This window comes from Antrostomus carolinensis, unplaced genomic scaffold (assembly GCF_000700745.2).
Source record: "Antrostomus carolinensis isolate BGI_N321 unplaced genomic scaffold, ASM70074v2 scaffold5527, whole genome shotgun sequence".
In the NCBI taxonomy this organism is placed as follows: Eukaryota; Metazoa; Chordata; class Aves; order Caprimulgiformes; family Caprimulgidae; genus Antrostomus; species Antrostomus carolinensis.
The window spans coordinates 79,981-94,950 of NW_010329716.1; the positions used below are offsets into that span (position 1 = coordinate 79,981).

Consider the following 14,970-nt stretch of genomic DNA (forward strand, 5'->3'; position numbering starts at 1 on the left):
TCTTTCCCTTGGACAAGACTGACTACCTGAATTAGAACTAATCAATATTTGTATAACTCGCTCTTAATCACCTACAGAAATGAAAATCCACAGCTTCCTTACACAATTCTAGTGCTTAAATATTTCAGGATAATGGGTGAGGGGCAGTTAGAGTGCTAGAAATCAAATGAAATTATGAGGATGAGAGGAACCGTTGTCCTATACAATAAAGATCTTGGAGAAATTGATACAGCATATAAAAATCTGCTAATCTGGGGACTTGCATTAGTGTGACTCACTGTTAATGGAGATTTCTTCCAGGGCTGGAGTTGTATGAGTTATAAGGAACACTGGGCTCACAAGGCCCACCCCAGGAAAAAGAAAAAAAGAAAAAAAAGAAAAAAGAAAAAGAAAAAAGAAAAAAAGAAAAATAAAAAAGAAAAATAAAAAAGAGAAAAAAAAGAAAAAAGAAAAATGAAAAAAAGAAAAAAAAAGAAAAGAAAAAAGAAAAAAGCAATTCTTTCTAATCTTTGGCAAATCTACAGACACAGACATGTTATGGAGACTCAGAAATCCTTCCTGAGTGCACATCAGAGGAGATCCTCATGTTATGGACATGCTAAACTATCAAAAGCTGTCTCTTGATATAAACAGGATAATGGAGATGCAGGAAGAAAACAGATGCAGATTAGCAACAGCTTTAAAGTAAGAGTAGCAATTGAGATGCTTTTTCCTGTGCACTATGTCTTCTCCTGCCTTTGCCCACTCTGGTTATACCCCAAGGTCCTGATACTCTATAGTGCTTTTGGAGAAGCACTGGACATGCAGAACCTCATCTGCTCTTCACTGATTGCTGCAAAGAGACCAGACCAAGGCTCTGCCATGGGATGGGATCAAGGTCCACACAGAAGCTCTCAGACTTCCTCTTTGTCATGTGTTTAACCCCTCTAAGCACAGCAATTCTTGAAACCTGTGTCCACCTCACTCAATGGTTGACTGTCCTTCTTGAACTATTTGTAAAGAAATAGGAGAAATGAGAATCTCTCAGCTTTGAATTGTTAGATTCTGTTGGTGAGAAGCTGCTGCTTGGGAGCATTTTCACTTCAGTACAACACTGTCCTGGTTATGGCTTTGGGAAAAGAGCAGTCTGGCAGTGAGGACTATGGAAGAACAGGAGATGCTCAGTGCCTTTTCCATAGACATTGCACGTCTAGGACCTGCTGTGGCTCTAATCCTTCCACATGTTCAGAACACTGTGTGCAACAATAAGGCTTTGTTTTCTTGTACTGGCTCATGATGAGCCAGAACTCAAATGCTGGATGCCAGTTTCAGGTTTGTTTTTTTCTTTACATGGACACAATCCCTTCCAAAGCTCTTCGTGGAATATGGGACTTGGGAACACCTAGGCAAGGTTTCAAGAGCACACTTTCAGCTCAGCCCAGAGTGTCTGCACTGAAGAACATCACCCCAAGAGTTTGTTGGTTAAACTTGTGGGAACCTTGCACAATTAAGAGAACATGTAGACCTAGCACGGACCTTCTGAACTGGACAAATCATAGGAACCACAGACAGTCTCCACAAAGATCAAGAATGGTACTCTAAAAGTAATTTTTTCCAAAGTAAAAGGAAACATTCTTTCACAAGAGGTAGAAACTGGCTCCACAGTGAAGACTTCAGCATTTGGATAGGAAAAACCACAAATTAAACCTCATCCTTGGAACACAGGAGGAGCTTCCACACCTTCACCTCAGTCAAATGTTGCCACTTTTTACAACAATTTTTTTTCTTACTTGAAGGAGGGTGAAATCAGAGACATTACATAAAAATGTTTCATTTTTCTGTAAAACTATTAAAAATAAAAAATTGGCCTATGTCCCCACAGATTCATTTTTTCTGTACTGCAGCTTTTCCTCCGACACTGATGTAATGTGAGTTCATGTTACCAAAGGCTGTTGGGGGTTATACAATATATTCACTAATTCTTCATCCCTGAAGATGTCAAGTAGAAAGAGGAAATGATGCTAAGATTCTTTGAGTACCTAGTTATTAAGGTATTTACCTCTGAAGTGGAGTATTTCCTGAATGAAGTGTGAAGGTAGTTAGATTGCTTCTATTACAAAGCAGCCTCTTACTGGAGCCCTAAGCTGTTGAACATGCAGCTTGTTGAGTGTACAGCAGCAGAAGGAACTCAGTTTATTACAGTTTAAAACCAAAATTATCACTTTTTACAATTACAGCAAAAGAAATACAAAATAAAGTACAATTACAACTCAAAACAAATCTGTAAGCTGATAGATTTGTAGGGTTTGAATATCTTCATCAACACAGATGGGCATATTTTTCAGTGCTTGTCAGTCTAAACTGATATCTCAAACCATGTAGGAAAGCAAATCTCTAGAGAGGTAAGGAACAGCTAACGGCCACACTATTGCCAACAGCAATTAAACAAAGCTAACGAGCTTTTCTGAGAGTCCTGACTCCTCAGCACAGATATTAGCTGGACTAATGCAGCTCTGTGGTCTTTGAAACAAGTCAGTATCTTTGTGTGGTATTACCTTCTGTACATATACCAATCTGAGCCTGTGGCACCACGCTGTGCCTTGCAGCGGAGAGAAGCCTTCAGACAACTGACTTGACACTGTTCAGGCATTTACAGACTTTAAATGTGTAAGAATGAATTGGTCTGGAGTCCAGTATCAAACAAACCAGTGCATGACAACCAGAGACTCTTACCCAAACCCTACTATATACAGATTAGCCACAACACATCCTCATAAAGTCCTTCCCTCTTGATCTGAAGCCTCCAGAGATGGGATTCACTTGATATAACATAGACAAGTCCATAGTCCATATGTCTGTGGCAGAACTGATCACCCCTCTATATAAACTCATCCTAAAGGCAATGTCTGTGGGAAATGACTGTACATATCACATTATCTCTGTTTTCTTTCCTGAACAGCAGTGAAAGCCAACTTAAACTACCCGTCATTTTCTTTGTACTCTGTAGCCAGGACAGTGTCTCATTGTGTGCTCAGGAAGCAGCAGACCCAAGGATGCTGGAATCCATCCTTACTGCCTAATGCCAGTGCTGCATTTAGTAGTTAGCAACAGTTCCCCCATGAGAAACATCACAGTAGCTACTCCAAGTGGGAAGGAGGGAGGTAAATGATGTCTCATTAGACAGTAACTGGTATCAGTGGAAGCCCTCTGCCTGCATCTCTGCAGGAATCTGAGGAATCTCCAGAGTTCTCAACCATGTACTTGAGGAATCTCCAGAGTTCTCAACCATGTACTTGAGGAATCTCCAGAATTCTCAACCATGTACCCACCATGCTGTGACAGCATCACCACAGAGCCTTGAGCTGAAACTTGTACATCCTACAGATGAAGCCAGTGGGTTTCAGGCTCTGCTTTGGCTTAATCTTTCTTCAAAAAAAACTTTAGGAGTGAGACTCAGAGCTACACTGAGAGCTATGGTTGATCTGTGTTGCCTCCAAGACTGCTACTTGAGTCTCCTGTTACTGGAGAGTCCCAAGGATCCTTGTAAACATGTCAAATACCATGACTGCTTTAAATGGAGAAACTGAACAGAAATCCAACAGTGGTCATGTCTCCAGTAAGTCTGGGGCTTAGGGACTTCATCTCAACAGGCCTAGTGATGGAGCAGGAATTCATTTTCTCCTTGGAAGGGTTAAGTTCTTTGCTGTCACGCTAATTATTCTCAGTAGGTCAGTCACAACCACCTCACCTGGCTGCAAACTCACAAACTGCCCAGCCAGGAGCCTCTTTGAAAAGTGTAACTTTTAACATCTCTTAGCCAAGCAAGAGCTCTGTTTGTCTTGGCAGGGAAGAGCTGTGTATACACAGCTGGAGAGCTTGTTTTGTCTCTTAGTACAAGTCTGGACTAAACCAAATCTCTAAAGGCTTTGTAAAAATGCTCTCTTTATTTAAAGAATTTTATACATTACAAGATGTCTCCAAAGTCTGCCCCTGCTCAGACCCCTTCTTTCCCTCTCTCCTACCCCCCTCCACTGCACACAGAGTCAGGACAGTTGGATTTTTCAGTCCCTCCTGACATTGCTGCATCCAGAAGTTTCTTTAAGAATTTCCAGCTTTCTTCTCAAACACAGCCAATGCCCGTATCGATTTATGAATCTCAATACTTCAGATACCCATGAGCTAGGAAAAAATGAAAGCAGCTCTACTGATACAGTTCTGGAGCTTGAGGGGTTTTAAGGGTAAGGAATTGAGGTTTTATTGAATTTATTGAGGTTTTAGGGGTAAGGAATCTCACAGGATAGAGCCTTCAAAAGAGAAATGTTGTTATAACACCTTTCCAGAACTAAAGTAATGTATATCTGCATGTGTGTTTGTGTTAGAGGGAGAGGCTTAAAGACTATGTAACCAGTGCTCCATCGATACCTGCGTTAGCAGGAGAGTACAAAGGAGACCTGAACAATGAAAGGTGACTTCAGTAAATGTGTGTGGAGGCTTTTAAAGAGCTTTCCCTTCTCTCCATCCAATAAACGTGAGTCTCAAACCACAGCAGAGGCCTTTTATGGGGCACCTGCACCATTAGGTTCAGTAGATAGTTTTGTAACCCAGGGAACATTGCACCACTATGCTGAGTTCTGTGTATTTCTGCTGGCCACTGTTCAAACGGGGCTGACTGATGCCTGGGCTACTGGAAACCAACTGTTATTTCTATCTCACCCTCTAAATCACATTGCCAAGAATCCCTAACTTGGAAAAAAAAACATTAAAGGCAAGTACAGTCCAATCCTTGGACATGGAGTTAAACAGAATTAGCCCAATCTTGGGAAAATGAGAGGCTAGAAAAGCAGAATATTTCCAGGGTGCTTTGATCTTAATCCTGGGAGTTTGCACATTGGCTTCGTGTTTCGGTTTCATTTCTGCTCTGTGCCACTCTGACCCTTGCCAAAAATCATATCAGAGCAGTGTCGTGAGATGTCCATCTAAGCCAACAGGAAAGGGAGAAATTTCATCTCTCAGCCAAAACCTCAGTCATACCCACACTGCCCAAGTATAAATCTGATCTAGCCACTCAGCACACACTGGCTGGCTGAAATACAGCAAAGCCACATGTCACTAAGAGCCATATTCTTAGCTGGTGAAAACTGTGGTTCTTAGTGGAGCTGTTTCAATTCATACTGGATGAGCAGCTGGCATGGAACTGTGTGAGGTTTACAATAAACCAGAGTTGGCTTAAGTTTCCCTTTGAAAAGCTTTTCTAAAATAAGGAGGCACTTTGCATCCTGCACATGTAATAACCAGGGATCTCAGGGAGCGCTTTGGGTGTGAGGTTGTCGTTACAGGCTGTACCATCAGGCACAGGAATCGAGCAGAAATTCACAGAAAATTGAGTATCCTCATTAAATAGACAATTCCTGCTCCTCTGCTCAGTCAGTGATAATGGAATGAAGATCAGCTCCTTACCTCTCTCACACTGGGGACCGGTGAATCCATAGACACAAGCACAGCGGTTTGGTCCAATGCATCGACCTCCATTCTGACAGCCATTTTCACAGACAGCTATTTTGAAATAAAAAGAGAACTCAGTTATTCCTGTTCTTGGTGAAACCAGAGTGAGAGACATTTGGTGCTGACAGGACTTGGAATATCACCTCCTTCATGTTGTTCACCCATCAGGAGTCTCCGCCACACAGTGAACATACAGAGAAAAGTCTGATTTTTTATTCCCCCCCCCCTTTGGAAAATTACTTCCTGTTTATGAATGAACCCATTTATAAAAAGGCTATAAACTCTTATTTCACTTGAGAGGATTTCCTGCATTCTGGAATCTCAGTTCATTCAGGTCAGCATTGGGATTTAAGTGTCAAGGTCAAGAGGAACTGATACAAATGAGAAACTACATTAAGGCACATGTTTAATTTATGACAGCAGTGAAACGTGAAGAGAGGAGACTAGTCAGCCATTGAATCCCACATTCCCAGAGCAAAGATCAGCTCCCACATTCCCACCAGCCTGATCAGCACCTAAGTATTCATTGACTTAAAATTAGACCTGCTACCCTGAGTTGAAAATCTGCAGTCAGTAGTCTAGGGCTGAAGTCAAAGGAGTTAAGTTGCTGATTAGGTCCTGTGCTGAGGTTAAACTAATTGTAGGAACACTTCTGCAGGTGACATGAGCCATTGCTGGTTGGGACAGATGCTATTGACCTATTAAAATCTCAGCAGCTGTAATGACTAATGAGAGGAGTACTCTTAGGATACTTCCTAAAGTTCCTACACAGAGCTTCACTCTCTGAGCTACTCAGTTGCCCAACACCACCAGCCCACTGAAGATGAAAAGAACATAACCTCATGAAATATGAGGTCCACACCACCATGTTCAACACCTCAGTGCCAAGACTGGTCTAATGCCAAGCTCTGAGCTGCAGAGAGGCCAGGTACTGCTGCATTTCACAGCCCTCAAAGGCTACACCCATCTTAGAGCCAAGGAAACCAAAATCTGCTCTGCTGGGATGCTGCCAGTGGGACTCTCCATTGTTCCCCACCCTGTCAGTGATGTCTTGCCAATATCTGAACCATTATGAAAACTCTAGCGAGGATATTATAGGTGGAGCTGGTAGCAGCACGTAATTAAGGTTGCCTAGCACGTTCCACTATAAGCCCTGGTTTGCTGTTACTTATAATTTTCCCAAGCTTTAGCTGTTCAGAATGAAATTTTCCATATGGTGTGCCTGCCTGTAGTTGGAAAGTTTCAGCAGAAATGAATCAGTTATAGCTGAGGAGAAGTTTAGAGGAAATATGGTGTTTGGTCCATCTTTAAAAAAATTGTCATAGACTTCACTGAAAACTTGGAATGATTCTCACATTGATACAGGGATTTGAAATTTGCCTGGAAAGTTCCCTGTGATCAGAGATTCTTTCAAAACAATTGTGCCTACTTGCTTACTAGACACTTCTGGAAGATGGCACCTAAGTTGTTTGGTTGTTAATTCTACAATATGCATGAGCAATGACTTAAAATTGCCAAATATCTTTCATGGGAACCTAGGGGAGGAAATTAAATTTCCCTGTATGAAAGGTAGGTGCTTTGACAAAATAGAAAATCAAGTCATAAAACATTGTAAAACTTTTTCTCAATTACCATATTGAGGTTTCTCTATAGAATGTCAGAGATGTAAAATAAACAGAACTAAAAATTGAGCCCCTCAAATGTAACCAGGCACAGTGTATAATCAAAAAAAATGTTGGTTTTGATTGGTGGTGGGGTTTTTTTAGTTTTTCTTCTTCTAATAGAAAGATTTCATTTGAGCTAAAATGAAGGTTTCCCACAAAAAGTCCACTTCCAGAGAATATGCTCTTTATCCAAAACTATTTACAGAGAAATGATATCTAATATACATATGCATTTGTATATATTTTAATATACATTTTACAGTGAAATTACACCTTTTATATATATCTCTCTATAGATATGTAGATATCTATATAGAGATACACATAATCCCCAAAGAGAGCAGGCTGAGATTACAGTGGAGAGGAGAATCTAGTGATAACATCAAAGAGCACACCAGTGTGAGCAAGGTGACCTCTCTAGTCATGAGGCTGCAGGAACCTCTGTGCATGCAGCAGGTGCTACAGGTACTTACGCTGTCCACAGTATGTTCCAGTGTAGCCTTTCTGGCAGAGACAGGACTCCTCGTTGCAGCTTCCACCATTCATGCATCTCACATTGCAGGTTTGGACTGTGGAGAAGAGCAGGGAAATGTTACATGACAATGCAACAAATCATTTGTGACAGGAGGTGAACATTTCCCATGTCATGGATGTTCAAAATCCCAACTGATGTTCTTAATCTCTTCTTGTCTCTGTACAGAGTCTGGGGGTGATGTTAAGTGTCCAGTTCCTTCACGTTAAATGGAGAGACTGCTGAGGTCCCACGGTAGGACATGAGCCCATGGTGTGGTGTGAAAGGCTTGCACTGAGGTATAATCACCTTAGAGCTGCTTACAAACCTAAATACCATGGTCTGTTCTTTATTCTCATATAGATTTTATTCTCAGAAGACATTTTTATTATTATCATTCTGTCTTATTCTTATTATTTCTTTATTCTCATTCTGTCTGATTCTCATAAGACATTTTTATTGTTCCCCTACCTGGTAGCACTGAACTGTTCAGACAGGGGAAGCCATGAACACGACTAGGAGCAATTTAGGGGACGTGATCCTTCAGGTCCATCTCTCACAGGGTAAGGTGTCATTGTTCTCTTATGGCAAACAGTTTTTAGAATAATATAAATAGACCTTGTTCCACAGAAGCCAGAGGCACTCACCATTTTACTTTGTTAAGGGATCTACCCCAATAAACATCTGCACCTTTGTCCTTTCTACAGGACATCTTGCCATACCTCCCATGACTGAGGGAAAGGGTGTATTTCCCGATATCTCCCTTTCTTTGATAGCTCTGCCATTTAAACAACTCTTTATTTTAGGATACTACACTTATCAAATATTTTCATACCTTTTTTAATTATTCTTTTAGATTATTGCTCCATTTTCAAAACCTGGGCTGTCTAATCTTTAAAATGCCTTTGTATTAAAAGACCTACGAGATGTTTGAGGGGACAGAATTTCTTTGGTGAAGGAAAATCACCAACTTTTATGATCTTTCTCTTCCTTTTACAGTCACTATGTGGCCTTACTGCTGAGATTCATTTAACACATGAGAGTTTTTTAAGAAATCTGAAAAGAAAAGCATCTATTCTTCTTTCTATGTTAAGAGTTCAGCGTTCACACTATATTATGGCACACTGAATGGGACTAAAGCACTGTAGGAAAACAATAGCAATAAATAAGAGTCTAGAAGTTTTATGCTGATGTAGACACAGAGCCAGTATTGGCTTTAACTGTTTCATCACTATTTAATATTTAAGGAATGTGATATTTAAATAGAAGAGCCCAAAAAGAGGAAGTTTACTGCTAAACATTGAGTTACAAACACAGGTCAAACAGCTTTCATTCTTCACTGAAACGCCTGGAACAACGCATTCTTCCTTTGTAAGATGTGACAAGTCAAATTGCAAGTGCCCGAGGTTACAGCAAGTTCTGTGCAAACTGTTTTCCAGCATGTACAGCACAGTTTATGTCTACCAGGGATAGGAGGGGCCGTGACTTGGCAGCTTGAAGAAGGTGGGGCTGGAGAGTGTATATGTGAGTGGATGCTCGGCTGTGGCTTGTGTCTTCTCCGTGCATGCAACACCAGTTCCAAGCAGGGAAGAATTGAGGCCAGTACAAGTGAAATGTCTGTCCAAGAGGTAGCAGGACTCAGAAGTATCCAATAAGGATAATTATATGGTTGACACCTTATTTATAGGAAGCCTGAAAGGAAGGAGGAGTGGAATGGGAAGTCTCAGAGCTTTGCATTCAAAATGCTCAGCACATGTGCTGTACATTTAATCCGTGCATGGCCAGTGTGGTTTGAATTAGTCATGATGTCTACTACTCTTCCTATTGCTCTACGGCCAGAGATCACGCCAAATGTAGATGAAAGTTTAATCATGAAGGGAGCTAAGCTTGAGGCTTCAAAGCATTGCTCAGATAGTCAGACATGAGACCAGTCTCTCTGGGAAAAGGCACTGGTTCCAGCACATGCTTACCCTGCAACCCCTCACTCCAATTAATCAGTCCTGGGAAAGCAATTACATATAGCAAATCTGGGAGGGCTGCCCAGAGACAGAGGTAGCTAGGAAGTGTCTGTCTGTCAGAGCTGTCTGTCTGTCAGAGCTCTTTCCTACACAGCATCCTGAGCCTCACATTCAGTGCATTCAGCAAGGGGTAAGGTTTAGTGAAGCTGAGAAATTTTGGTAGGTCAGGGTCTGGACATACGTAAAAGTTTCAATGTTCATCCAGATACTAATTTCTTGGAGAAAAGGAGGCTGAGGGGAGACCTTCTGGCTCTGTCCAACTCCCTGAAAGGAGGGTGGAGAGAGGTGGGGGTGGGTCTGTTCAACCAAGGACCAAGGGACAGGACAAGAGGAAATGGGCTCCAGTTGTGGCCAGGGCAGTTGAGATGGGATGTGAGGAAGAATTTCTTTGCTGAAAGGGTTCTGAGGCATTGGAAGGGGTTGCCCAGGGCAGTGGTGGAGTCCCCATCCCTGGAGGGATTGAAGAGTCGTGTAGACACAGTGCTGAGGGACATGGGTTAGTCAGGGACTTGTCAGTGTTGGGTTCACGATGGGACTCCATGAGCTTAAAGGGCTTTTCCAATCCAGGCAGCTCTGGGATTCTGTAATTGGCAAAGACTGTTACTGGATCTGCACAGAGCAGGTCCCACTTCTTACTTCTGCCATGATCCCATAGGCCCTGAGGTCCCATCACCATCTGACTTATCTCCAAGTCTGGCACTGTTAAAACCCCCTGCAGATTTGGAGGGCAAAAGAACAGCTTTCAACCAAGAATTTAAAAGCCTCTTATTCTTTGTCAGGATTTTCCAGGGTAGCAGGAGACCAAAGTTCTAGGAAAAAAGAGAATGACAGCTCACCCTAGTTCACTTTTCCCATGATTGGATTGGATTAGTTCTGTAATTTATTTTAAAGGATCAGTGGCTGCAGCTGATCAGTAGTGGAGTTTGCAGGCAGGTTTTCTGTCTGCTTACTGACTACTACTATCTAAACAGTCACTTGCAAATTACTCCTAAAATATCTTTACTCCCCAAAGCAGGAAACCAAGCTTTTTGTTATGACAGAGAGAGGCAGAGTGGCTTTAATTGCCTCTGGAATGTACAATTTGTCTGCTTTACCTCCCTGAAGCATTCATGATAAATGCAGATCCAAACATCCTCACAATGAATGCCAGATTGGATGAAGCCCCTGCAGAGGAACCTACCCCCCTTCGAGCACAGGCTGAAATCCACCCCAGGCTCAGGGGAATGCCAGGTCTGTGCCCAAATGTATATACTGCTTACAGCATTCCTTGCATTCCTCCGTGATTGCTAACATATGGACCCTCACTCCAGAAACTTTTGTGTCTCCAGCACCTTCCTCTAAGCAAAGCACAGGGAAGGTCCGTGGAGCAGTGCACGCTGGTGCTGAGCACTTGCTGGAGACATCTGCAGGGCTGTAGAACAACGTGGCACTTTGGAATCAGATTCTGGGAATTTCCTTCTTTGAGTCACACCCTGAATGTGGTTTTGAGGTTTGGGGGGGCTAGTTCTCTGGCCTTCAATCAGATGCCTGCAAGTCACTTTATTAACAATAGCTTGCCTACAGATGGGCAATAATGGAAAATAAATTTCTGGGTTGTCTCTAGCAGTGGCCATCTGAGACCTTCAAAGACTCCATAAAATCCCATTATTTGCTGCATTTTACATAGGGCACCAGCAAAATCAGCCCCCTGAAAACAACACCGTGCCACAGCTCTGCTCCTTTGTGTGCAGGATGTATTTTTTTTGCTGGTGTTTTTGAGTAGTGTCGTCATGATGGGTGGACTACTTATATAGTCACGCAGAAATGGTCACCCACCATCATTGCCCACATTTGGAGATCTAGAGTTCTCAGTTTAGAAACAACTGAAGCCCTTTCAGGCAGACCTGTAGGTTCTTGCATAGCCTGCACTGACCCAGACGAGTCTCTGTGCTGAAAATTTTCTTCATGCCTGAAGATCCCAAGTTTGAACATCCCAAGCAGCAACTTGTGACCATCAACCTCTTGTTACATCTCTTGCCACTACTGAGAGGGGTTTGGCTCCACTGCCTTCATAGAATCATAGAATGGTTTGGATTGGAAGGGACTTTAAAGATCATCTAGTTCCAACCCCCCTGCCAGCAGCAGGGACACCTTCCACTAGACCAGGTTGCTCAAAGCCTCATCCAACCTGGCCAAGAACACTTCCAGGGAGGGGGCATCTACAACTTCCTTGGGCAACCTGTTCCAGTGTCTCACCACCCTCACAGTGAAGAACTTCTTCCTAATATCTCATCTAAACCTCCCCTCTTTCAGCTTAAACCCATTTCCCCTTGTTTTGTCATTAACTGCCTTATAGCTGCACTTCCAGTAGTTACAAGCTGGGATTAGATCTCTCTTTGATGACTCTTGGAATAAGTCAGGCCAGCTCCCTCAGGTCCTCCTCTCAGAATACATACTCCAGTCCCAACCATTCTGTAGCCCACTGGTGATCCACCTTCATTTTCCCCATATTCCTCCTGAACTGGCAGCCCAAAACCAGCCACAGCCACAGCCACACTACCTCCCTTCCTTTGACTTTTTCACCATGACCTCCTTGGGGATTGGACTAGATGATCTTTCGAAGTCCCTTCCAATCCCTAACATGCTGTGTGATTCTCCTTCACCTAGCCCAGAGTGTGACTGGCTTTACTTACAGCCCCAACAACTATTAAGTCATATCCAGCCTGGTATCTACCATAACTCCCAGGTCCTTTCCAGCAACACAACCCAGTGGAAAAAAGGGGCACAGAGGAGCAATAATTCCCACCCAGAAAGTACACAAGACCATTAGCAATCAGGATTTAGACTTGAGGAGTGTTTTCTGTGCAAAGCCATGTGCTGCAGGGTAACAGAGAGATATGGGAATTGTTTTCTGGACTGTCACACTGCTGAGTCCTCCATACTCTGTTTTTTAGAAACTTTAGCCACCCAGTCCTCTTCCCAGAGCTTCTCAGCTTTTTTTTGTCCTGAAGGTCTGAGACAGTAAGATAAAGCAGAAAAAGTGGCAATGCAGCTTCTACACTAACAGCTCTGCCAGTGCATAACTTCAGTGTCACTGCAATTTGCTAAAAATGCTGGGCAATTCTCCCCAACATCCAAATCAGAGCCTAAGAAAAACTTAATAGTTGGTTTTTTTTTTTCCATTGGAAAAAAATATTTATTTGCTTAACAAAAGCAGTAACAGATTTCATTCCATTTCAAAGAACAGCCAGGGGTGGATGGACACTTTGGCAGCAGTGTCATTATTTGCTGCCGTGAGATTGTCATTTCTGAGCTGCATCCTGTAAGATTTCTCATACCAAAATAGCAGAAATTGAAAGCACGGTGTCAATTTTCTCCAGGTACCAGGGGCAGTGAGGACCCTTAGTAAAAGCACCACAAGAAATCAAAGATTTCAAGACTACTGCGCAATTCAGATTAGAATCTGCCTGCCAAAACACAAAATATTTCAGAGATTTCCTTTCATTGTGACTGAGAAATTTTTAAGAGAGCACATAACTGCTCTGGAGGGAGGAGAATCACCAGCAATGTTCTCTTACCTCCAGCTGAGCCACAGTTGGGAGAAAGTTGTCCATTGGAGCACGTACACATGTTTGGCCGTGAACAAAATCCGTCACCACAAGAATTCCTGCAAATTGCTGGAGGAAGAGAAGGACACGGTGATCAGCACAATGCAATAGTCTGTGAACTTGCTTGCAGATGTGGTTTTGGCTGCAGGAAGGGTGTGAATTAATCTCTTTTAAGAATAATAACCTGGGGAGGAAGCTGGGGCACCTCTTGAGGACCCTGGTGTGGGCAGTGCAACAGTGGGAAGGACTCACTTGTTCACAGGGACTTCTGGAGGCATCTTCCTTTTATCACAGCCTGTGGCTGGTCCTGCTGCCACCTTGCTTTTTCAGCAGCAGAGGATGGGGAAGGCACATTTTGCTACTTTTGCTGCTAAAAATGTTTCTCAGGAGAAACAAGTGACATTCACACTGAGCCAGGTTGTTCTTTTCCTTAAAATTTTTGTGTTTCCATGAAGCATTTTGCAGTCCATGGTCTAGCATTGAGGAAACTGACTGTTACTGAGATGCATCTCCTGTGGAATGAGGGGCTGAGTCTGAGTCAGCAAGAGATGCTTCAGCAGGATGCCTTCATGTCAATCCCCATCCTTTCTTGCCTGGGACCCCTGCTAATCTCATCCCCTTCCTGTGCCATGGGAGCTAAGAGCATAGCTGGCAGTATAGTTGCACCTGTGTAAGCACAGATTTTATTAGAGCCCCATGAAAGTATCTCATCTCTGTGTGTTTTATAAATATAATTACAGCACACAGTCCCCTGAGGAGCTCCAGCCCAGATGGCATGGTTTACAGTTATGAGAAATGTCAGCAGACAACCCTGAAAGTCACTAACCCCACATGCCACCGAGCAGCTCTTTGGCTGGGAGTTCCTTAACCCTTCGCTGCAGCCAGCGTTAAACTCAAGCCTTGTATCCCTGGTGGGGCATCTGCTGTCCATGGGATGGTGAGGAGGATTTTGAGAGTTTCCCTGTCTCACAGGGAAAGGAGAGGGTGCAGAACTCCACATCTCACCATCACACGGGGTGAAGTCAGATCCATTTAACTCTTGAGCCATCACACCTCTTTGTTGCCCTTCTCAGTGAGTGAAATGCCATCCTCTGGCATGGGTTACTCATGGTGTGCAAGGACACATCCACTGGCCCCATCACTCACTACAACAGACACCATTTCCTTCCAGAGGAGAATATTTCCAGCTCTGGCTCAGTTTTGTACATTGGAGGCCCCAGACAGCTCTATATTAGGAAACAAGAGGTGTTTCTCTTGATGGCTGAGCTTTTGACTCTGAAGGTGGAATTACTTCTGAAATATGGGACCCGTATTACGTGGGAGATCCCACTAGAGGAGCCTCTTGTTTTCAACTTGAAACTTGCCACTGTCAATTATTTTAGGGAGTTTTGGAAAAGGGCATTCACATACAATTCCAAGTGTGCTCTAATGCATATTTGTTCAGAAACCTAAAATTATGGGAGACACAAGCATCCCATAGTGCTGTCTGCTATTGTGCATGTCCAGGTTATGGTTAATATCTCCAGGACTGTGTTTATTTAATATTTACTGTGTTCCAGTATGAAGCATGACCACATGCAGGTACAATTACCCCTATTGGCTCCAATTAGAATCTCATTTATTTACTCCTCAACTGACTTTCACTTCCCATGGGAGCATCCTCCAAGGGGCAGACTCCTTCACGTCCTTATAGCTCATGCCTTTAACCT

General features: G+C 42.9%; 1 protein-coding gene across 1 annotated transcript in view; it reads right to left on the reverse strand.

Moving 5' to 3' along the window:
- The window catches only part of LOC104528630 (fibrillin-2-like), a gene marked incomplete at its 3' end in the record, with an annotated part of 108,565 nt that overhangs the window by 75,352 nt on the left and 18,243 nt on the right, over positions 1 to 14,970 (reverse strand). Inside the window, 3 exon segments of the mRNA XM_010172688.2 lie at positions 5,437 to 5,532; positions 7,619 to 7,714; positions 13,232 to 13,330. Coding sequence (XP_010170990.2) covers positions 5,437 to 5,532; positions 7,619 to 7,714; positions 13,232 to 13,330 — 291 coding nt within the window.